Raw genomic sequence first — 23,450 nt, 5'->3', positions numbered from 1 at the left:
GGGAGACAGAGCATGAACGGGGGAGGGGCAGAGAGAGAGGGAGACACAGAATCGGAAACAGGCTCCAGGCTCTGAGCCATCAGCCCAGAGCCCGACGCGGGGCTCGAACTCACGGACCGCGAGATCGTGACCTGGCTGAAGTCGGACGCTTAACCGACTGCGCCACCCAGGCGCCCCAGAGGCCCATTTATTTAGTGACTCGTACAACCCACACATCTTGGCTTCAGGGCCCCATGGCAATCCCCGCCCCCTGCCGAGGTGACCCTGAAGCCGGGTCACTGTGTGTGGAGTTGCGCTCAACTTTGTAGCTGGTATTCTTTCCTCCTCTGCAGCCTGGCTCTTGGCAGAGGCTCTGAGAAGGGGCCGCAGGGCGGGAAGGGCCGTGCGGTGCACCGCGTGGGTGTCCATGGGTTCCAACGACAGGGACAGAGCAGGTCCGGGGGAGGGGAGGACCCCTCTGACCCTTGGTTCCATGAAGGAATCCCAGGCTGGCCAGGCGGGGGCCACACAGGGCTCAGGACCGGTCCTGGGTGGGTGCTGGGGCCGAGTGCCCTTCAGGGGGGGCCCCGGGTGGACGCCCCCTGCGGCCCGCCCCGCCACCCTTCTGCCGCTGCAGCGCCCGCTCCACCTTCTCCTTGAAGCGCCGGTTCTTCTGCTTGATCTTGGCCAGCTCAGCCTTCCGTTTGGCCTCCAGGTCGGGGTCCTGGCACGGGGAACACCGGGAGGTGGCTGAGCTGGGCAATCGGCCTCCTGGAAACCTTCCCCCTCCCCCTGCCAGCTCAGCCCTCACCTTCCCCTCCAGGATCAGCTGCTTCCGCTTGTTGATCTCCTTCTTTTCATCAAAGTTGGCCGCCTCCAGTTTCTGGCGGGTGGGAAGGAGAGGCCGTCACGGGGGCCCTTGTCTCAAAGGGCGCCCCTGGGCCCCAAGGCCTCCGATACTCACAATCTCACACTCCCTCCGCACCACATTGACCTGCGTAAGGATCTGCAGCACCTCGGCCTCCTCCACCGAGAACTCCTCCAGCTTCTTCTCTGTAGGGGCGGGAGAGGGCAGACATGACAGGGGGAGGGATTCTGGCTTTGGAGTGAGCTCCTCATGCAGTGGAGCATGCAAGACTAGGTCATGTCAGGTAAGGGTCAGGCGAGCAGGAGCGGGGATTGTAGACCAAAGGAAGATAGACAGACTGTTCTTTTTTGTTGTCAGCAGCACTAGGAACTTGACTGGAAGTATTTTCTTTAAAAACACTGTCCTTTAGAAGTGCCGGCCTGGCTGGCTCAGTCGGAACAGTGTGTGACTCCTGATCTTGGGGGTCCTGAGTTTGAGCCTCACGTTGGGTGTAGATGTGACTTAAACATTGTCCTCTAAAGGGCAGAGATTTCTGAGTTTTAGGACAGTCTGTGCAGTGATTATAGATTTCTTGGTCTGGGCTACAAATTAAATCGTCCCGGTGGGGGAAGAGAGGTGGTGTTAAACACATCCAGACCCTGTGCCTGGGGCCTCCGACTCATCCACAGGGACCATCCATGCACCCCAGTCTGAGAAACCTAAGTCCCTTCCCACCGGATGTGGCTTTCAGCTGCTGAGGACCACTGTGGGAAGCTTCTGTTTTGATAACTGGGCTAAAAGCTTTCATTTGGGATTGCATAGAAAGGAAAGTGCCGTTTAAGCCTGCTCACGTGAGCAGCTTAGCAGGTGTCTGAGGGGGTGAGTGGGCATCTTGCCCGGAGGCACCCGCCTCCCCCACTCCCATCCCTCTACTCACTGATCTGCTCCTCGATGGCATGTACCAGGTGGATGTCATACTGCGTCACCAGTGTGATGGCCTGTCCTTGCCGCCCTGCAAGGACGTGCCGTAGTTACCTGCTGCATGCTAGGGGCCAACAAAGACAAGTTCTGGCCACTAGGCAGCTCAGGGCTCCTCTTGATGGGAACAGAGTTAAGAGCTTGGTGAGCTGGTGAGGGCAAGTCCATCCCAGAGGAGACAGCAGGAGAGGCAGCTCTCCTGTCAGGCTGGCTTTACACGGGGGCCGGTGATATGGCCGACTTCCCTCTGGGGCGTGGCTACCAGGGAGTTATGTCGGCAATAAGCCTCGACGGGCCTTGGCCCAGATCTGTGCACGCTAGTTTCTCTATTCCTCATTTCTGTGAGGGTGACTGGTGCTGGAACAGCACTGACAGCTGATGAGGCCCGTGACCTTTGGAGCAGCATTCGTGTTACCTGTCGTTTGAGGAGGAAGTGGGCCCAGAGAGCTGATGTGACCTGCCCAGGACCACAGGACAGGGGAGAATCTCGTAAGCCAGAGCACTCCCTGCCTTTGCTTTTGAAAGGATGATTCCTCCAACTTTTAAGCACTGCCTCTCACCTGCGGGCTATATCCCCACATCTTCTCCCACCAGCCCGTGACTTTGGTTTCTTATGGTGTGGGCAGGTTGGAAGGACAGTTGTCCAAGGGCCACCCCGCCCCGTCCACTTACCTGCACGGGCTGTCCGCCCGACGCGGTGTATATAGATCTTCGGGAGCCCGGGGGTGTTGTGGTTGATAACCACTTGCACTGTGGGAATGTCCAGGCCCCTGTCCACACGTGGAAACCAAGATGGGGACTCACCCAAGGTCACACAGCTGTGAAGTTGGGGCTGCCCCAGTTCTTGCCCAAGGTCAGCCCTCTCTCTGGTCCCTCTGTGGGGGTGTCACTGGGCCTGCACATGGGAAGGAAGACCCCGGGGCCACTCACCGGGAGGCCACGTCTGTTGCAATCAGGATCCTATAGATGCTGGACTTGAATTTGGCCAGGGCAGCAAAGCGTTCTTTCTGGTGCCAAGTTGGGGAGAGAACTGGGGGTCAGGCAGCATCTCAGCAAGCGTTTGAGGACTTACTGTGTGGGGCCTGGGACAGGGTGGAGTCTAGGACAGTCCCACCCTCACAGGGCTCACCCATGAGAAGGCCACACCGAGGCCAAAGGGTGGCAGGAAGTATTCTAGGCAGAAGGAAGAGCCTGGGCAAAGGCCCTGAGGCTGGGACGAGTCTCCAGGGCAAGGCGGGGGGTGGGGTGGGGGTCTCGGGGGCGGCCTGATCCCACACCTGTTTCATCATGGAATGCAGAGCCACGGTGGGGAAGTTGAATTTACGCAGCATCATGCACAGGATCTGGCAGGTCCTGGTGGGAAAGACACACTGTCAGCCCCTGCAGAGCCAGGGCCTCGGGAAGGCACTCTTGCCCCGGCACCCCCAAGACCCCAAGTAGGCGACCCGGCACGGCTGGTAAAAGAGAAGCAGGGGTGAGGGGTATCCTGCCTGCTGACGTCCTCTCTGCCGACCCCTTCCCTGGCCTAAACCAATGAGAGCCGGCCCTACATCCAGACTTTTCTGGTAGCCAATACATTCTTGGAGGGCAGCAGCAGGAGGTCTCCTCGATGTGATGTAGACTGCGTTATCTATTCTGGCTCATGCTTGAATAGCCTACAGCCTCCTGACAATCTCCCCGGGAGCTTCAAAGGATTCTGAAGGCCTCTGTGACTGTAGAGAGGACAGCCCTGGGTACTGGAGCTGATATGCCAGGCCTTAGTGACACCGCTAGACACAGAGAAGAGGCTGCTCCAAGGCCTTCCCAGCCGCTGCAGGGGTTTTCCGGGGAGGGCCAGAGGCCCCTAGACCTTTTGGTTAAGAGCAGGTCTGAGAAGCCCTAAATCCTGGCTCCACCTTCACGAGGGGAGATCTCGGCAAACTGCTTGACCTCTCTGGGCCTCCTTGAGCAAATCCTCTGAAATCTCTGGTCTGAGCAGAGGCCCTGGAGTGCCAAGACGGACTGTGTGCCTCATACCTCTCGGGCCTTCAGAAAGAGCTATGGGAGGAGATCTGGGGGGAGGAGAGGGGCAGACCTGCCCATGCTCACTTGCACGTGTTGGTGAAGATGATGATGGACCAGTCCTCGTGCTCATCCTGGAAGTTCTGAATCAGGTGGACCAGATAGGCATCCTTGACCTTCTCAGGCACCAACAGGTAGCGCTGGTCCAGCTGTTCCACCGTACGCACCCTGGGGATGGGTGGACTCAGTTTCCCCTACTGCCGAATGGAGCCAATGCCCCACACCATCCGTGGGCCATAACCTCTGCTGAGTGTGACCCCCAACCCTATGCCTTGCCCGCCCTGCCCCCTGGAACCTGGCTGTGGACTCACGGGGCCTGAGCCTCCCAGAAGAAGGGCTGGTTGGTGGCCAGACCCTGAAGCTCTCTGAGCGTGTCAGTCAGCGTGGCGCTGAAGAGCAGCGTCTGTCTGCGAGTGGGCACGGCTGCCAGGATGGTCTCCAGGTCCGCAGTGAAGTCGGTGCAGCCCTGTTCCAACAGCCGGTCGGCCTCATCCATCACCTGCAGCACAGGCGGCGGGGGGCAGGGAGTAGTGGATCTGGGGTGAGGGCACCAGCCAGGGCCTGATCACGTGCCCAGCCTGGCCTGCCTCCCACACGCCTCCTGCCCAGCCTTGGACGGGGGCCCTGAAACATTCTCCCTCCGGTTCGCAGACATCTGCACCCTCAACCATCTCAGCTCCTCAGAGAGGCCCTGTCCCCAACCACCCTGGCTAGTCCCCTTCTTGTTGATCCCTCAGCTGTCCTAATCACCCCTTTCCTAATGCTCTACTGGATGGCCTGTGAGACACATGTCCTAAATGGATGAATCAGTGCCCCAGACCGACTCACCAGGAAGCGGATCTTCTTTATGCTGAAAGTGTTGGAGCTACGGAGGTGGTCAGCCAGGCGCCCTGGTGTGGCGATGACCACATGTGGCTTCCGGGACAGCTCTAGGGCCTGGGCCACCATGTCTGCAGGTGGAATATGAGAGGTGGGTCTGGGCAGGGGGGTCTGAGGCTGCAGGGGTCCCCTACCCAGAGCCTCCCTGGGCCCCCTGTACCCATGCCGCCGACAATGATGCAGTCTTTCAGGCCCAAAGGCTTCCCCAGGACCCGGAACTGCTCTGCAATCTGGTAGGCCAGCTCCCTGTGGATGTGAAGGGGCCAGGCTGGGTTAGATGGGGGTTCTGTGCCTGCTTCCCATTCCCATGTGTAGGTCTCAGACCTCCCAACTGGTCCTCCCCTGCTCACACACCCACCATAGCTCCCAGTGCCCTTGGGATAAAGGCTCGGAAACTGTACACTGGAACCCTGTTGTGGACCCTGCCCTCTCACCAAGCTGAGACCCACAACACCCCATGGCCCTTCTCCCTCCAGTCCCACCCAAACTGGCCTCTCCTCTTCAGCAGTGGCCTCAATACCACAGTCACCAAAGCCTGAAACCTAAGCGTCAGTCCCCTCTTCCCTGGGACTGGTCGATGTCCAAGTCCCCTCCTCTCTACCCCATCTCTGCCCGGGCCTCTCCCTGGCCCACGGGCCCACTTCCTATCCTCCATCTTGCCCTGTTCTGCTCACATACCCATAGAATTCATTCTAACTCTCTTCCTGGCATTCTGGGCTTGTCTCAAGTTGTCTCTCATAGGCTGACTTGCTCCCTGCCTCTCTCACACCTCTGCACAAATGCACTATAGCAGTTCCCTCTGCCTATAGAATATCGTTCCCCAAACTTGTCCCTTTAAGGCACCCCATGAATGAAGTCTTCCTCCACTGTCCCTTCCCCAGACCACACCCTCACAGCACGCAATGCCTACCTCTCCTACAGACTGTTACAGGACTTACCAAGTCAGCTTCCATATTTGTTGGCCCAAGAACAGGAGATGTGTGTATATCCTAGGCTATAAGACTATTGATAGCTCCTGTCCAGACACTTGCTGTGAGACAAGCCCTGTACTCAGCACTCTTCCTTGTTAAGGATAAGGATAACACTTATCCTTGTTAATTCTGTACCTCCCGTGAGAGGCGGGCATGATTTCTGTCTCCATTTTAAACACAGGGAAAGCACGCTAAGAGAGGTCAAGGTGCTGGTCCAAGAGAACACAGATGGTTAACTCACCCAGGAAGCCTGTGGGGTGCTCACCTGGTGGGTGTCAGGACAAGGCAGAAGATGCCATAGGGATCCTCAGACAGCTTCTGCAAGATGGGCAGGACAAATGCTGCTGTCTTGCCACTGCCTGTCTTGGCACAGCCCAAGCAGTCTCGACCTGGGTAGAGAGCGAACTGGCATTAACACACCCCAGGTGTAGACAAATGTTCCATCGGGCAGAGTGTGCAATAGTCAATGTTTAATGAGCAGTTACCATGTGCCCATACTGGCCCATGCCATTTACATCCTAGGCATCCTGACAAATCCTAGGAGAGTGAGACTATTACTGTTCCCATTGAATAGAAAGGGAAAACGAGTCTCAGAAATGCGCCCAGGACACACAGCCAGTGAGTAGCAGGCTGGACTGGAATCTACATCCACCTGACCTAAGATGCCACGATCTCATTTTGACCCCCTCACAGAGCATCTGAGTTTGGGGAAACCTGAATGCCCTCATCCAATTTGCATCCTAAGGCCCCCTACTTATTCCTTCGTTTTTGCTTATTTAATCCCTCCACTCGTCACTTCCTAAGGTTTCCTAAGGGCATCTCTTTAATGGCAAACTGGGTTGGGCCGTTAGAGTGGGGAGCAGAGTATTCACCGGACCAGAGTTCTGCATTTACTAGCAATCTTGACGACCTCAGAGTCCATTTGTAAAATTAAGATGGTACCGCAACCAAATTTTCCCAGCAGTATCGATTCATCCTGTGCTCTGAGGTCACGAAAGTTTCTGAGATTACATCACTTGTGTATGGGCACACAGGGAGTGAACTGTGCAGCCCGAACGCCAACACCGTCCAGTCTACCTTTGGGATCCAAGCTCGCCGGTAACTACGTCCAAGCTTATCCCTCCACTCGCGGAACTGGCACGAGCAAAGGCTGCGAGAAGGAAAGGGAGCCGATAGGAGTGGGGAGGTTTCCTGGGGAAGAGGCGGGGCCACACTTACCCTCCAGGATGGCGGGGATGCAGCCGAGCTGTACAGGCGTGGGTTGCTTCAAACCCAGCTGCCGACATTGTTCCACGAGCCACGATGACAGCCCCAGCGAAGCGAAGCCGGCCATCCTCCCCGCCAGCTCCGGGTGAACCACTCGCGTGAGCTGCGCTTTCCGGCGCGAACCGATGACGTCACGGAAACCTTATAGTTTATTGGATAGTCTGCCGCGTGGTCCCACCCCCTCTAGCTCACTCTGCCATTCCCAGCCTCGACCACATGCTTTCTATGTTTCCCCGAGTCCCGCTGGCTCGTGCGATCAAGTCAAACTACAATTCCCGAGATGCCCTGCGGATCGCACGTGCGATTCCCGTCCTTTAACCCCCGTTTAAGTCTCCCATTGGCTCATTTCCAGGCCGGAACGCGTAAACTCCATTTCCCAGAGCGCTTTGCAGCGAATCCCTGCTTCCGTCCGACGTGTCCCTCCGGAAGGGGAACGACTGGGACCACAGCGATATGGCGCCTCCGGCTCCGGTCTCGGCCTCTGGCGGCTCCGGGGAAGTGGACGAGCTGTTCGACGTGAAGAATGCCTTCTACATTGGCAGCTACCAGCAGTGCATTAACGAGGCTCAGCGGGTGAAGGTGCGGCCGCTTGGAGGCGAGGGGAAGGTGGCGGCGAAAGCCGCTTCCTGGTGGCCACTGGTCGCGCCCTGATTTTAAAAATCTTCCTTCTTCTCGCGGCATCCCCCCCCCCCCCGCCACGTATCTCTTCAGAGCGCTGTGAGGAATTACCCTTTTCTTATGACAAAACTCAAAGCCGTGACAGTTTGTGATACTTCTCACTCCGAGAGCTTGCTCTGCGCCATGGAAGGCATTTGAGTAAGGGAGGCGTTTGTACTACTGTATTAATAATAATAGTAGTAGTAATTTTCACTTGGGGAGGGCCCACGTGTGCCACCATACCCTCGTTACTCGTGAAGCAGGGACCGTTGTTTGTTGTCATTTTGGAAGGCTAGCACCGCCGCTCGAGAGAGAAATGTCTTCCCCGACTTTGCCTGCCCCACCAGCCTGGTTATATCTCCCCGTACTTGCCCATTCATTCTTTCATTCCTCATTGAGCTTCCCAATGGGTCAAGGCGGTGTATTCGTGCTGGGCTCAAAGCAGTGGCAAAACTCCGAGGTCTCTTGGAAAGCTCAGGCTCCCAAGGGGGACAGTGACTGAGCAAATAAACAAGAAGTCAGGGGGGTGGTGTGGTGGATAGTGATGAGAATGAGGTTGGCCTTTTGAGAGCTAGAAAATAGCCTTGTCAGGCAGGGCCCAGCCTGACAGGTCCTTTAGCAGGAACTTTTAGGGAGGGACACGGACGTTACAGACACTTTGAGAGTGAACTGTTGGCGAATCTTTAAGAGCAGTGAACTTGACAGGGTCACGCCTGCCCTCGTGGTTGTTAACCTTAAAAAGAAAACTCATCTATTTTACAAGCAAAACGAGTTTATTGGGGATTAAGGGAGAATTGCAGTTTGGGACATGTAACCTATGGCAAAACCGTAGGCATGTCCAGAGATCAAAGGAGAGGACTGCTTTTTCACAGAGGAAAGGGGGGAGTTGAGAGGGGCTGTTATAAACAGAAAATCCTTTGGAGTAAACTGGGAGCTTGAAGTGTAGTGGCTTTTCATTGCCTGAGTTGTGACAGTCTCTTCTTGGCTAGGCAGTTACCCCGGGAGGAGATCTTTTGTTCTCCTGTGGAGGTACTAAAGTGTAGTCTTCTTGGGGGGAATCATGGTACCTCTCTTTTGCTGGGGTCTGCTTTTGACTTGGAATGTCAGGGCTTGAGAGCGCCCCCTTCTGGCCTCGTGGTTCTATTTTCAACGGAGTCTTTTTTTTTTTTTTTTTTAAACTTGTACATGGCCTAGTGTTCCAAAGAGATTAAACAAGTAAAGAAGTGAGTGAATATGTAATAACATCTTGAGCGCTTAAGGGGGCAAGGTGAGGTAGAGAGTGCTGAGCGAAGGGCGCCTGGCTGACTCAGTCAGAAGAACATGCAACTCTTGATCTCAGGGTTCTGAGTTCAAGCCCCACGTTGGGTGTAGAGATGATTTAAAAATATATATATAAACTTAAAAAAAACCTACATACACCTCTCTTAAAAAAAAAAAAAAAAAAAAAAAAAAACAGTGCTGAGTTGGAAAATGGTGGGGAGGAGGCTGCTCCAGGTGGGAGTGGTCCGGTAAGCCCCTGGTGGCCTGTCAGCCTCACTGGCTGTCATTTGAACCTGAGACTTAACCTCGAGAAGCATCTAACCCCCTAAATTGCGGCAAAGGTGCCGAGGCAGAGATGAGTGCCGTGTAGTCAAAGCATAAAAGGCCGGTGTAGCAGAAGTGGGGTGAGCGAGGGGGAGGATGGAGAATGAAGTGGGCAGGGGGACAGGAAGGGCCCTGGGAGCCACAGTTGGGGTTTGGATTTTATTCTGAAGGTGTGGGAGGCCTTTGGCGCACCAAGCAAAGGAATGGCAGAGCTCTTCACTGAGGCCGCCAGAGGCTTGGGAGGAATTTGGACTTTGAAGGAGGGAAGGCTTCCTTTCTCCTGCTTCCGACCGTTGACCTCTGACGGTATACCCGGTTTCCTTGACATTCATCTTTATAACGGGGACAACGCCTGAAATGGGCTTCAGGAAGCTGTTACATGTGAAATAACACTTGTTTGATTACATTCATTTTTTGACGTTGCCATGATGAATGGCCACAAAGGCTTGCAACAAAACAAATGCATTATCTCTCGGTCGGTTTCTGCAGGTGGGAAGTTCTCCATGGCTTGCAGCAGGCTAAAATCAAGGTGTTGGCCAGGCTCTGTCTTTTCTGGAGGTCCTAGGGGAGCATATGCTTTCAGACTCATTCAGGTTGCTAGCTCTGAGCCCCGGGGTCAGCCTTAGTTCACAGAGGCTCCTCTCCAGTCCTCAACCTTGCATGTGGTCTCTCCACGTCAGAACCAGCCACAGAATCCTTCTCACACTTGGGCTCGCTTGGATTTCTCCTGCTGCTGCAGTATTTCTGCCTATTCTCTGCCATTAAAGTTCTTGCCATTAAGATTCTGTGATTAGGCTGGGCCCTCCCCCGTAACCCGGCATACTCTTCCCATTTTAGGGTCCATAACCTTTGTGAGGTCCCTTTTGTGACAGGTAAGCTGTTCACAGATTCCAGGGCCTGGTACGGACCTCGCTGGGCCGGGGCCAGGGGGTGGGGGTGTCCCTTATTCGGCTCACCACCACAGTTGTGTGCCCGCCTCCTTGCTGGGTAGTATAGACGGTAAGGAGACTGAGACAGACCCGTGCTCAGCCTCTGGCCCTGTTACGACTCTCTGCAGCCAGGGCTGAGTCGCTGTACCTCTCTGCGCCTGTTTCCCTGTCTGTCCAATGGGAACGATGACACCTGTCGCACTAGGGTCACTGTGAAATTCAGTGTCACACTCATGCTCTGCTGTCTGGCTCCTCTCGTGCGTCTGTTGTGCTTACATCACAGCAATACGTTCTTTTGAGTCTTCTCGTGTCATGACATGCAAACTTTCCGTCGCTGCTGAAAGGGAGGACCAGTGTGACCTACTGTACTAAGGGAATGACTGAAAACAAGAGGTGACGGTCACTGCGGGTGGAGGCAGGCCGCAGCCCAGCCTCTGAGCCAGGGAGCCGCTTCCTTTTTGGGGACGTGGGAAACACGCACTGGCCTGAAACTATGACATTCTCCCTGATGCATCCAGAATGGGAATACTGTCCCCACTGGGCCATTTGATGTGGGCCATGGGCCACCTAAACCCTCTTGGGCAGCCTATGCTGAGTTGAACGGTATCCCCCAAAAGATATGTTCACCCAGAACCTGTGAATGTGACTCATTTGGGAAAAAGATCATGGCAGGTATAATTCCGTAAAGGATCTCTAGATGAGATCATCTGGGATTTAGGATAAGCCTTTGATGGGAGCATGTTCCTGCTGACACCTTGACTTTGAACTTCCAGCCTCCAGGACCTTGAGAGAATAATTGTGTTATTTCAGACCACCCAGTTTATGGCAGTTCATTACAGTGACCCCAAGCTCTGCCAGCTCTGAGGTGGCCCCAGGTAGAACACGTGGTGGGTCACTGCCTTTATAGATGTAGTGATTAGATGTAGTGCTGTGTCGCCATTAAGACTTTCCCTTATCTGTCAGGCATTCCTTTTGTTTGTTTTAATAAAGCTTATTTGTGTTTGAGAGAGAGAGAGCAGGGGAGGAACAGAGAGAGAGGGAGAGAAAGATCCCAAGCAGGCTGTGTGCCATTACCACAGAGCCCAACACAGGGCTCGGACCCACGAACTGTGAGATCGTGACCTGAGCTGAAATTGAGAGCTGGACACTTAACCGGCTGAGCCACCCAGGTGCCCCGTCAGACATTTTTTTTTTAATTTTTTATTTTTGTTAATGTTTATTTTTGAGAGACAGAGACAGAGCATGAGCGGGGGAGGGGCAGAGAGAGAGGGAGACACAGAATCCGAAGCAGGCTCCGGGCTCTGAGCCGTCAGCACAGAGCCCGACGCGGGGCTCGAACCCACGAACCCGTGAGATCATGACCTGAACCGAGGTCTGATGCTTAACCAGCTGAGCCACCCAGGTGCTCCTCTGTCAGACATTTCTTAAGTGCCTGCAAGATAATAGGTACTGCCCAGGTGTTGGGGACAGAGCAGTGAAGACAGCCTCAAGAAGCTACCGACAGTAGCCCCCACCCCATCCCTGGCCCCCCGATGGCACTCATCCTCAGGCCTGGCTGCGCCTCTGAGCCGTCTGGGAGTGGTGAGCGGCCACTCGAGCTGGCCATCACTGGTGGGCATGGGCCTCCTGGCTTTGTTCTCAGGTCATTCTGACGAGCTATCCCCAAGCAGGAAACGGCTGAGAAGCATTTGTTGAGAAAGATGCCATTTTTGTTTCTTTAGACCTGGAGGTCTGCCCAGCCCTCCGCACACGGCTTCTGCCCAAGTCCTGTGAGCCTTCTTCTTTTCCTGGCTCTGGTCGGCCTCCCCATAACTTCGTCGCCTGGCTGGGGACACAGTCCCAGAGCGACCACTGTGTGATGTCACCTCCCCAGCTCTGCGGTAGTGGGGCTGAGGGGCATGGCCCAGGCTGGACACCGATGTCACTGCACCAGGACAGCCCAGCTGAGCTCTCCTAGAGAGGCCCTCTGAGTGAAGCAAACCTTTGTTTCTTCTCTTTTGCGTGTTTAAAGAGGGTTTGGGGACAAAAACGAGACAGGAACATGCCCCATAGAAATATTTGCTACAAAAAAATAAAGTCCCCTTTGCACATCTCCTGGGTCTCATCAGTTCTGCAGAATCACCCGTCCACCTCTGGATGGGAACCCTCGTGGGCCTGTTTTCTCTACTTTTACAAACCCAGGCACTAGGGCCTTTCCCCCCAACATCTTGGACCATGTGTACCATTGAGCAACTTCTGTCTCAATCTGCTGCACCCTGGGGGCCCCTGTCGGTATGAGTGGCCATGTGTCCCGCGGTGGAAGGTGTGGGCTCCACCCTGGCCCCTTGCTGTGCAGAGGGAGTGGGTGCTCCACTTTCCCTCACCTGGACGAACAGGGGTGAGGACTGAGCCCCTTCCTGGGGTGGTGGTGGTGTGGGACAAGATCAGGGCTGGGACTCAGGCCTGGAATCCACTGGAGACGCTGCCTGCTCTTGGCCTCTACTGAAGACCTGTCTGGCACCCAACTCCCAAGTGTCCTGACCTGCCTCTGTTTCCTCAGCCATCAAGCCCAGGGAGAGACGTGGAAAGGGATGTCTTTCTGTACAGAGCATACCTTGCACAGGTGAGCGCAGGCCGTGACCTCCGGTGTCCCTGGGACAGGAGAGGAACAGAGTCCTGGGGGGAGGGGGGTGTGTGGCAGACAGAGGATGGCAGGGGCAGTTGCTGTGGCCTCTACAAGTAGGTGGCCATTTCCCAAGGTTATAGGCTCACCAGGCCGGGGGCCAGGGTAGTGATTTCTCCCTTTTCTTTCTTTTTTTTTTTTTTTTTTCTGTTACATAATCAGATTTCATTTGTTCGGTACAGCTTCGGGTTTGCAGAATAATCAAGTAGATAGTAAAGAGAATCCCACATACCCACCCCCACCCCAAGGCCCACAGGCAGCCAGCCTCCCTTGTCCCTTGCCCCCCCCCCCCCCCCCCACCTTGGATTGTGGCACATGGCTTCACAGCTGCCTCTACCTCACATCAGGCCTTCAGTGGTTTCCTGGTTCTGTTCATATCTTTCCCTCTGTGGAGTGTTCTGGGGCCTGATGGGACCTCCGCCCTCCTGTTGGCCAAGACCCCCCCCCCACCCCCTGACCTTGAGGGTGAACAGTGTGTATGGCCCCCAGCAGAGGGGCTGCCCCGGTGTACCTTGGAATCTCCCTGGGATGTATACCTGCATTAAAAAAAAAAAAAAAAAAAAAAAAAAAAAAAACACCTCTACATGGACGCAAAAACATTAAAACTACCTGGAAAGGAGTGTGGTGAAAAATGGACCCCTGACTCCAGTTCCCCTCCCAGCAGTGACCATCACCACCAGTTCTGAGTGTCAGCAGGGAGAGGTATATGGCCCAGTTTATAGAAGTGCATGCCCAGACCCCCTGCCCCTGGGCGACGCGTTTCCCGCCCCCCGCCCAGAGCTGGCAGGGCCCTCACCCTGTCACCTCAGCACCGGGGGCTGGACAGTGAGCAGCCGGGGTCTTCGGCTAGAGTGGTGGCATTGTGGCCTGACAGGTGCCAAGGGACACTGTATTGGCTCCAAGCAGGTGCTGTGGCAGGGCCAGCACCTGGTAGGCTAAGGGCTCCCTGGGGGTGGTGGGTGCTGGTTCCAGGTGTTGGGGCTCTGCCAGGGTGATGCTAGAGCCCTGCAAAGCTCTCATGTGTTCCTGGGGACTGAGGTGTAGACCCCGCAGGGAGAGCGGGCCAAGCTGATGGTGTGCTTGTCTTCACTGCAGAGGAAGTACGGTGTGGTCCTAGACGAGATCAAGCCCTCCTCAGCCCCCGAGCTCCAGGCCGTGCGCATGTTCGCTGAGTACCTGGCCAATGACAGCCAGAGGTGAGGACGGGGTGGGGGGTGGGGGGCTGGGTGGGCGTCTCTCCCCACCTCCTCACCTCCCTGAACCTCAGTGAAAGCATATTCCTACCCCGCTTGGGCATTTGCCTGAGCCATTCTGTCCGTTGCTGGCAGGATGCTTGCCCAGGTGCTTGGGTCTGCCCCTGCCTCGGCTCTGCAGGGGGGAGCCGTGTGGCCCCGCCTCTCCCTTGCGTGGAGCACCAGCATGACCCGGCAGGCTCCGTGGCTCCTCTGCACTTCCGTTCCCCGCCCCCCCCCCCCCCCCCCCCCCGGGAATGGTTGGTTTTGAGGCCCCCTCGGATCAGGAAGGTAAAGTGCTCCCCAGGGGGCGCCTGAGATAGGGCAGCAGCCTAGCCCGTGACATGGAGACGCTCTGCTCTGTGGGTCTTCCCCTGCCCCATTGCCCGGCCCCGAGACCACCACCACCCTGGAGCATCCCGCATATCGGCAAGGAGCTTCAGAGAAGGGCCTCTCCCAACCTCTGCCCGATGGAACTTCTTAGCCAGGACCTGAGTGTGACCTTGTTGATGACCATGCTACTCTCAGAGGCCCGAGTCTTTGGGTCCCCGGCATGCGTGAGACCATCTGCTGTGACCCCCACCACTGCTCTTACAGAAGACAGCGTTCTGTGTCCCGTGTTCTGATTGGGCTCCTTCGCCCTTGAAGCGCGAGGCTCAGGGGGATTTACTTGTCGGCAGTGACCGCTGAATGGGGGCTCCCAGGTTCTGACCCCCAGCACCCGTGAATGGAGCATCATGGGAAATGAGTTCTTTGCAGATAGAACTAGTCAAGGGTCTTGAGAGCATCCTGGATATGGGGTGGACCCTGAATCCAGGGACTGGTGTCCTCATAAGAGACCGGAGAGAAGATGGAGAAGATACAGAGGAGAAGGCCGTGTGAAGAGGGAGGTAGAATCGGGGTGACACAGAAGCCAAGGGATGCCAAGGACGGTGGGCAGCCAGGAGAGAGGCCCGGGATGGATTTGCCCTCAGAGGCCTCAGAGGGAACCGTCCCTGCCCACACTTGGCTATCGGACTTCTTCCTTCCAGAACCGTGAGAGTCCGTCTCTGTTGTCTTCATCGCCCCGGCTTGTGGTGCTTTGTGACGGCAGCCCCAGGACAGCAAGACAGGCGGCTCCCTGAGCCTATCATGTCTCCGTCCGCACCTCATGAGCCGGGATGACAGGCGCCATTCTCCTTTCAGAAGAGGAGGGGACTCTGGGACCCTGTCGGAGCAGGGCCTCAGGAAGACAGTGGTTCAGGCTGCGTCCATCCTGGCAGCGCAAACTGCTGCCCCTTAGCCCAGCAAGCAGGCTGTGGAGAAAGCACCAGTACCAGAAGGTTAACAATGGTTTGTCAGGGTAACAGCGTCAGGACACCGACGTCACAGTAACAGCACGCAGCGTGTCTCCTCTCGGTGCCACAAACCAGGCAGGAAACTTCACGCGGTGGCCTTGAGGGCTCCACACCGACTCTGTGTCGCACCCTGTATGCGGTTCAGGTGTGCAGAGCGGGACATAGTCTCTGATTTGAAGTCGTGTGTCTGTCGGGCACCTGGCATGTCACCGTCTCCAGGGGCCCTCAGACACAGATCCTTGACCAGTAGCCCCCCCCGCAGCCCGCGTGACACGCACACATTTGCGGAGATCCCGTGGACCCTGGACAGCAGCTTTTGTCCGACAGCGACTCGGGGCCTGGCCCTTGCTTCCCTTCTCTTGTCCACTGCTCAGCGTCCTTTTGAAACGAGGGGTCTTGACTGTTTTCTGTAAGCAGATCATGGCTCGGGTGTCCTGTGGCCTGTGGGGGAACTGGCTGATCCTCGGCTAAGCCTTGACCCCAGCCCGGCCCCCAGTCCGGCATGTTGCCCACCTGCCAAGTGCAGCCGGCCTCACTGAGGAGGCAGCGACGTCACTGGTGTGAGATTCGTCTGTGTCGCTTCCAGTCTCCATGAAGCCACCTCTGGCGAGTCAGCCTGTCCCTCCACGTCCAGGGGTGGTGTGGACACTACAGCCCCCCAACTCTGAGGGCCAGGAGAGCCGTAGGCTTTGGCGGTCATTTGTGCTGCTTTGTGGACATGGCCCGTCCTGCAGCACGTCCCCTCACCAGGCCTGAAACCACCCAGCCTCGGTTTCTCTGTGTGAGGGTGAGAAGTGCCTTGTGGGAAGGCGGTGAAGCTGGCACCCAGTGGGGCTCGCCGGAGACACTTGCAGCTCTTGTGTTCCCCTGGGGGCCTGACTCCGCCTCTCTGGACCCGTCTGCTCCTGCGGGGGCTGAGGCTGCTGCCCACTCCTGCCTGCAGGCCCTAAACAGCCTTGTGTTACAGGGACTCGATTGTGGCCGAGCTGGACCGGGAGATGAGCAGGAGCATGGATGTGACCAACACCACCTTCTTGCTGATGGCCGCCTCCATCTACTTCCATGACCAGAACCCGGATGCAGCCCTGCGTGCCCTGCACCAGGGGGACAGCCTCGAGTGGTGAGTGTCCAGCCTGTCCCCGGGGGAAGGCCTGGAGGCCTGAGCGGCCCCTCCGGGCACCAGGCGACTCGAGGCCTTGTTGGCGTTGTCATGGGAACGGTGGGGGGCTGCCCTGAGAGACTGGTGGGGCCCAGGCTTCCCATTCAGGCAGCAGCTCCCGTTCTCGGTCCAGGAGACACTCCTTTCTGCACGACTGGACTGCTGTTCCCAAGGACACGGCTCCTGGGACTGGAAACCCTCTGTCCCCGATGGCAGAGTAGAAAGCACCTTTGTTTCTGCCTGTGGTTTCTATACCCCCACCCCCACATGAAGCCTTTGTGTTCTTGGGCCCTGGGCCCTGGCCTTTCCTTGCCCTCCCCAGGTTCCCCCAGGCCCTCCCCTGAGGCTGGCCCACCGTTCGGGGCACTCCAGGGCTGGGGTACTGAAGCCCCTTGCAGCGCGCAGCCGCCGCCCCCCCCCCCCCCCCCCCCGCCCCGGGGGTGACTCTGGGCCAGCATCGCGTCCAGGCTGCTGTGTCCAGGGCTCTGGCCCAGAGGGAGCAACAACCGTCCTCTGTAAACTCTGCTGCCTGCTGTCCCTCTGTTGGTTGGTCCCCACACATTCATTTTGTATCTGTTTACATCCCCCGTCCATCCAGAAAGGGATTCACGGCGGCTTAGAAGTAGGTCCGGCGCACGGCCTACAAGGCAGCTTGTTCCTCAGACTCCTGCAGAGGCTGAGCTGGCTGTTGGGTCACGAGCTGGTGGGAAAAGGTGGGAACAAGTGTCTACGTAGGTCATCAGTGGGCACAGCTGTCAGGCAGAGGGAAGCCGTGGGTGCGGGAACGGAGGGGGTAAGAGCCGCCCCCCCCCCCACAGCACCTTTGTGACCGAACTCACGCCCTGCTCTGGGGGCCGACCCTGCGCTTGGCTGCTCAGCTTGCTCTCTGGGCTCCTGGCATCTGGCAGTTGTCAGTGTCGCCTTTACACCAGGAGTGGGGTGCGGACATGGCGTCTAGCCTCAGGATAGTCAGAGCTGGACACCTTGGGACCCGGCGAGAGCTCCAGCCCCGAGCGGACTCAGTGGTGAAATGTGGGAGCCAGGGCCCCAGGAAGCGGTGAGAGGCTTGGCCCAGCATGCAGTGTCTGGGTCTGAGTCCGGTTCTGCCCAGCGTCGCCCTCTGCGAGGCAGGGCCGGTGGCCTGAGCTCTCCTAGGAATGTTCCCGGAGGTGGCGCCCACACGGAGTGAGCCCCGCAGTAACGTGGCAAGGGTGCCTCCTGACTGTCCGCTGTGTCCCGCAGCATGGCCATGACCGTGCAGATCCTGCTGAAGCTGGACCGCCTGGACCTCGCCCGGTAAGCCTCTGTTTGGCCCCACCTGGGGCTCTTAGGGCTGTCTGAGCAGCGGGCCAGGCCACATCGGGACCCCGTGCTCTCGAGAAGCCAGGCCTCCGCCTGCTGGGGACGCTTAGCATGGGGACCCTCCCTGCGCCCTTCCCGAGGCCCAGATTATTAGTGCTGTGATCGCTTCTCCTAGTACTTAATTCTAGTCCATTGTGGTGATGCACTGTCATCTACTTGCCCACCCCTGCAGGATGTTGCCTGGGACGAGGGGTGGAGCTGTCCGTGCCTCAGTTTCCTTATGTGACGTGGGAAGTGGGATCTGCAGAGTTGGGGTGGGCTTCACAAGTATGCGGTGGGGGCTGTCGGGCCAGAGCCGGGAGCCAGCACCAGTGTGTGCCTCGCGAGCAAGCGGTGCGGGGGGCTCCCTCCCACCCTTCCTGTGTCCCCAGGAAGGAGCTGAAGAAAATGCAGGACCAGGACGAGGATGCTACCCTCACCCAGCTGGCTACGGCGTGGGTCAATCTGGCTGTGGTGAGCCCCTGGGCCATGCTGGAGGATTGGGGGGAGCATCAGAGAGCTGGGAGGTATCCCCTGCCTGCAGTGCTGGCCGCTCCCGTGGGGAGAATGCCAGTGTGGGGTTCTGCGGACACATCGGATCTCTGCTTCCTTTGGAGCCAGGGCCCTTCCCCCAGGAGAGTCCCCCACCCCTTGCACATTTCATTTCCCACTTTGTTCATCCCAACCCCATTCCCGGCTCCTCCTAGCCGAGTGGCTTAGCCAGAGCCAGAGCGGGTGAGCTGGGAGGCTCTGGAACCAGACCTGGTGTACTGACTGGGCCACCCTGGCAGTGTGGCCTCCTCATGGGGCTGACCCCGGGGCTTGGCTCCTGCTCAGCTTGCTCTCTGGGCTTTTGGCATTGGGCAGTTGCCAGTGTCCCCCTCCTACCTTCCCCTCCACCCAGCCCCTCCCTCCCTCCCGCATGTCTGCCCCCATCTCTTGGCAATGGCCTCTTTTCAGGCTTTTGGCGCTGGGCTTCCTTTCTCTGAGCCATTTTTGTATGGGTTTCTTAAAATGTGTTCCCCATCCTCGTGAGCCTGCACTGCCCTTGGGGGCCCGAGGCCTCACCCAGGCCGCTTTCCAACATCTGTCCAGTTCAGTAGGGTGAACCCTGCCCACTCTTTGTGCCAGCTTGGTGGTGTTTCCACAAGCACATCTTGGTCTCAGGCTCCCCCACGAAAGTGCTGCTGCGTCTTTCACAGGCAGACAGAACCTGAGTGGTTGGGGTCAGGACTGCCGGTGACAGAGAGGGGCCGCCCGTGCCGGGATCACCTCGGCGAAGTGCTGGCATCCTGCTCTAGGAGGGAGCGGGCAGCGGTCGGGCCGGGAGGCAGGGTGACGAGCCAGTGGTGTTGGAACTGTCCCTGCAGGGTGGTGACAAGCTGCAGGATGCCTACTACATCTTCCAGGAGATGGCCGACAAGTGCTCATCCACCCTGCTGCTGCTCAACGGGCAGGCGGCCTGCCACATGGCCCAGGGCCGCTGGGAGGCCGCCGAAGGCGTGCTGCAGGAGGCACTGGACAAGGTACCTCGGGCCCAGCCCACACCCCGGCTCCCGGTGCAGGCGGCGCGGGGCTCGGGCTTTCGGAGGCACACTGGGCAGAGGGAGACCCCGGGGGCCTGTGCTGTGTTCACGTGGGATTGTATTTTAATGCCAGGTCAGCTAAAAATTGGGATCGCAACTGAAAACGTTGGTTCTCTTTTCTCTCGGAAATGCGAGGGATCCCATCAGCTTGGGCTTCCACTGGCTTGAGCGGAGCAAACGTTCTCTCTGTCACCTTGACTACCTGGTCTGGGGGCCTCGACGTGATTGTCACCTGAGCCTGTACTTGAAAGAGACACCTGCCGTTTATCACCAACGGGAGAGCAGGCCGCAGACTGGGAGACATTGCCTGGCCTGTCCTCGTCTAGAAGAGGGACCAAGGGCACTGTCCTCTCAGGGTAGCCCCAGCTGTCTTCTCCCAACCAGTATTGGAGGTCATGTGTTGTTTTTATAAATTTTTTTTTTTTCAGCGTTTATTTATTTTTGGGACAGAGAGAGACAGAGCATGAACGGGGGAGGGGCAGAGAGAGAGGGAGACACAGAATCGGAAACAGGCTCCAGGCTCCGAGCCATCAGCCCAGAGCCCGACGCGGGGCTCGAACTCACGGACCGCGAGATCGTGACCTGGCTGAAGTCAGACGCTTAACCGACTGCGCCACCCAGGCGCCCCCATGTGTTGTTTTTATAATCAGTAGAAACATCAATTTTTTTTTCCATTTTTGGAAAACATTTTCTTTTTAATTAAAAAATTTGTTCATGTTTATTTTTGAGAGGGAGACAGAGTGTGAGTAGAGAGAGGGAGACACAGGAGCTGTCAGCACAGAGCCCGAGGCGGGGCTCGAACTCACAAACCGTGAGATCATGACCTGAGCTGAAGTCGGCCGCTTAACAGACTGAGCCGCCCAGGCGCCCCTGGAAAACATTTCTTGATATAACGAGAAATGGACACCGGTAGGAGGCCTTCTCTCCTTTATCTCTGGGAGGAGCTGAGTTACCATCAGAAGGCTGTGTGCAGATCAGGGACGGGCGTCAGGTGCTCCTCGGGCCGCACATGCGGAGCTCCCGGCCCCGCCCCCTGCCCTGTGCCTGCGCGGGTCCCCACGCCTCCTTGACAGGGTCTGACTATAGCTGGACTTCTGTATGCAGTTAGGGCTAGTCAGGAAGGCCTGGCCTGGTGGGGCGTCTCTGCCCCAGAAGGAGAGGGCAGTAGGGTCCCCAGTCAAATGACACCCATCTGTCCTCGTTCTCTGTGACACCAGCTGGGCTGGCTTGCTGCCCCATGGCCCTGACCCCCTGATGGCCGTAGGTCTTCCATGGCATCGCTCATCCCTGTGCCTGTGGGCCACCCCATGCTTCTGACCGTTTTCCCCATTCCTTTTGTTTCGTTTTTTTTTTGTTTTTTTTTTAATTTTTTTTTCAACGTTTTGTATTTTTATTTTTGAGACAGAGCATGAACGGGGGAGGGGCAGAGAGAGAGACACAGAATCGGAAACAGGCTCCAGGCTCCGAGCCATCAGCCCAGAGCCTGACACGGGGCTCGAACTCACGGACCGCGAGATCGTGACCTGGCTGAAGTCGGACGCTCAACCGACTGCGCCACCCAGGCGCCCCCCCATTCCTTTTGGAATGTTGCTCCTGTGAGCTTGTGTCGTCGTCCCCCCATTAGAGCAGCGAGGCGACTAAGGCCGGGAGAAGGGGAGTTTCCCCAAAGAAGGGCAGCCACGGAGTGGAGCCCGGTCTGTGCGGGAGGCTGGGGTCCTGGAGCCCACAGCGCTGTGTGTCCGAGTTGCCGTGTCTCTGCTCCGTGTGCCCCTCAGGGCTCCCTGCGGTGTCCCTGTCTCAGAGCCACCAAGGGCTCCGTCTGGGGTTCCTGGCCAAGGGGGTCCCGGGCCAGTTCCCAGGGTTCCCTCTGCCTTGGAGCCCAGCGTGGGCGGGTGGGGTGAGGTCAGCCGCTTGGATGTTCTGGTGATTTTCCCGGCAGCTTCTTGCCGAGGCCCCCGGAGAGCAGGAGGCACGGGTGGGGTCTGCCCCGGGTCTTAGACCTCATTTTTACAGCAAGAGGGACAGCTTGGCTCTGAGGGTGTGGACACGGTCTTGGCCTGGGCTCTGTTACTTTGAGATTGGTATGGTAAACACACCCGTTCCACAAGCAATAAGCCGCGGGGCTCTGTCCCACCCTGGTCTGCAAGATGAGACGGCAGGCACAGAGGGGAAGCCGCCGTTTCAGGGAGGTAGGGAGGGGCTGGGGCTCCCTCGCCACCATGCTGCCTCCTAGGCAGAAAGGAGGGCCTCGAGGTCACTGCCTTGCAGGGTGGCCAGTGGGCGCACTTTGGGTCTGGCAGCACCCCCTGCCCGCCTCTGAGGGTGTGACCTTGTGTGGGTCGCGTCTTCACCCTGGGACAGCAGAAGGCATCCTTCTGCCTCATATGGGGCCAGGCCGGCTGAGTTGGAGGCCTGGGGGAGCTGACCCTGCTCGCCTGGTGTCCCCCATGTTTGCAGGACAGTGGCCACCCGGAGACACTGATCAACCTCATCGTCCTGTCACAGCACCTGGGCAAGCCCCCTGAGGTAGGACCTTCCGGGGCAGGGGATGTTTTCTGGCCCCTGCGGTGACATCCTGAAGTGAGCAGGGCTCTGTGGTGTAGCCCCCGCTCCAGATGAAGCTCAGGATCTCGGGCAGAAACCCATTCCTTTGGAGGGGGTTACTTGCCATCAGCCTGAGGGGCCCTGGGAAGTTGGTGTTGGTGGTGCACCCCTAGGGTCGTACCTTGGCCAGGGTTATAGGGCCGCTGCCCCCATGGGCCCTACAAACTAGTGGGCTGTGGCTCAGAGGGTGAGCCGAGCTGGGACCCCCACCTGTGCCACCTCTGGGTGGGGGGTGGGCAAAAGAACAGAGGAAAGGGGCCCAGGGGAACAATCCCTGTGAGCCCACCTTGTTGGAGGGCAGGGAGGGTGGGAGGACTGACTGGCCCAGTTGGCCAGGGGCCCTCCCAGGGTTTCCTGTCAGTCACCCATCCCTTGCGGAAGGGCCCCCAGAGCTAGGGCAGTGCAGCACAGACAGGACGACTCTCACTCACCCCAGAAATAGCATGGACCCCTGGTCTCGGGAAGACAGATGCCCCCGCCCTGTGCCGTCAGGGGTAGGCCCAGGGAGGTGGGGTGAGGCTGGGGGCAAGGGGTCTGCCTAGGGTCCAGGTTCCATTACCAAGATCTCTGGGGTTTCTCTCTACGGTGTGCCCAGAACAAACCCACCTCCCCTCCTAACCCTGTCCCGCCTGACCTGCCCTGTGCTCCTCCTGGCCCTCCGCCCTCTTCTGGGGCCTGGGTCCCTGGTCCCTTCCAGTCTCCTCATCCTGAACTCTGTGGCACATCCTCCAGCTGTGTGCTAAGCCTGGGCTCTGTGCCAGGCGCTGTTCCAGGTGGTCCCCCCGCCCCCGCCCCGCCCCTGATGGTCCTCTGTCAGCCTGATTTCAGGGTGGGGTGATAGAGGTAATGGGAGACCACGGCTCTTGCTTGGCGTCAGCTGGGAGGTCCCCATCCACCCCTCCCCTTGCCCTGTGTGTGAGAGCCACTTGGGGGGCCCCTAAGCACCTAACCTCGCCTCACCTCTCCTGCAGGTGACAAACCGCTACCTGTCCCAGCTGAAGGATGCACACAGGTCCCACCCTTTCATCAAGGAGTACCAGGCCAAGGTGAGCCCAAGCTGGCGGTGTGTCCCAGATCCCCAGACCCCCTCAGGCTGGGCCAGGGAAGGCCCGTGACTGGGGTCCCAACTCATGTTCTCTCTGTTTCTCTTCGCCCATCATTCGCAATCCGCGTTGAAGGAGAATGACTTTGACCGGCTGGTGCTGCAGTACGCTCCCAGCGCCTGAGGCTGGCCCCAGACGCGGTTCCCGGGCCGTGGCACAGCGAGGCCAGGCATTGCACCTGCCCTGCTGGGCACCCATCCTCGTGTTCTCTCACGTTTTCTGGCCAGAAGCTTAGCCTGGCCCCATTTTGTCAATAAATGTCTCCACCACAGGTA

At 57.9% G+C, this 23,450-nt stretch overlaps 2 protein-coding genes across 2 annotated transcripts; one reads left to right on the top strand and one right to left on the bottom strand.

Annotated features, from left to right (window-relative positions):
* Positions 1 to 55: 55 nt before the first annotated feature.
* Positions 56 to 7,097, bottom strand: DDX49 (DEAD-box helicase 49). Its single transcript, XM_003982090.6, has 13 exons — positions 6,934 to 7,097; positions 5,981 to 6,104; positions 4,905 to 4,990; positions 4,694 to 4,815; positions 4,177 to 4,364; positions 3,893 to 4,033; positions 3,082 to 3,157; positions 2,735 to 2,811; positions 2,477 to 2,574; positions 1,764 to 1,838; positions 944 to 1,032; positions 791 to 862; positions 56 to 703 (listed from the first exon to the last, which is right to left on the bottom strand). The coding sequence occupies exons 1-13, from the start codon at positions 7,046 to 7,048 to the stop codon at positions 515 to 517; spliced, it is 1,452 nt and encodes a 483-aa protein (XP_003982139.2). The 5' UTR covers positions 7,049 to 7,097; the 3' UTR covers positions 56 to 514.
* Positions 7,098 to 7,377: 280 nt separating this feature from the next.
* On the top strand, positions 7,378 to 23,450 carry COPE (COPI coat complex subunit epsilon). The gene is made up of 10 exons (XM_003982087.6): positions 7,378 to 7,560; positions 12,691 to 12,753; positions 13,909 to 14,009; positions 16,350 to 16,502; positions 17,784 to 17,837; positions 18,275 to 18,356; positions 19,253 to 19,408; positions 21,926 to 21,994; positions 23,044 to 23,118; positions 23,251 to 23,450. Exons 1-10 carry the CDS (start codon positions 7,435 to 7,437, stop codon positions 23,296 to 23,298), a joined length of 927 nt encoding a protein of 308 aa, XP_003982136.2. The 5' UTR covers positions 7,378 to 7,434; the 3' UTR covers positions 23,299 to 23,450.

Source organism: Felis catus, chromosome A2 (genome assembly GCF_018350175.1).
Source record: "Felis catus isolate Fca126 chromosome A2, F.catus_Fca126_mat1.0, whole genome shotgun sequence".
Classification (NCBI taxonomy): Eukaryota; Metazoa; Chordata; class Mammalia; order Carnivora; family Felidae; genus Felis; species Felis catus.
The sequence above is the reverse complement of the archived record's forward strand: the minus strand, read 5'-3'. Positions and strand labels throughout refer to the sequence as shown.

Coding starts and splice junctions, on each gene's coding strand:
- COPE (XM_003982087.6), top strand. CDS start 7,435: ATGGCGCCTCCGGCTCCGGTCTCGGCCTCTGGCGGCTCCGGGGAAGTG. Junction 7,561..12,690: donor ACGAGGCTCAGCGGGTGAAG/GTGCGGCCGCTT, acceptor CTGTTTCCTCAG/CCATCAAGCCCAGGGAGAGA. Junction 21,995..23,043: donor ACCTGGGCAAGCCCCCTGAG/GTAGGACCTTCC, acceptor CCTCTCCTGCAG/GTGACAAACCGCTACCTGTC.
- DDX49 (XM_003982090.6), bottom strand. CDS start 7,048: ATGGCCGGCTTCGCTTCGCTGGGGCTGTCATCGTGGCTCGTGGAACAA. Junction 4,365..4,693: donor TAAAGAAGATCCGCTTCCTG/GTGAGTCGGTCT, acceptor CCTGTGCTGCAG/GTGATGGATGAGGCCGACCG. Junction 1,033..1,763: donor TGCCATCGAGGAGCAGATCA/GTGAGTAGAGGG, acceptor CCGCCCCTACAG/AGAAGAAGCTGGAGGAGTTC.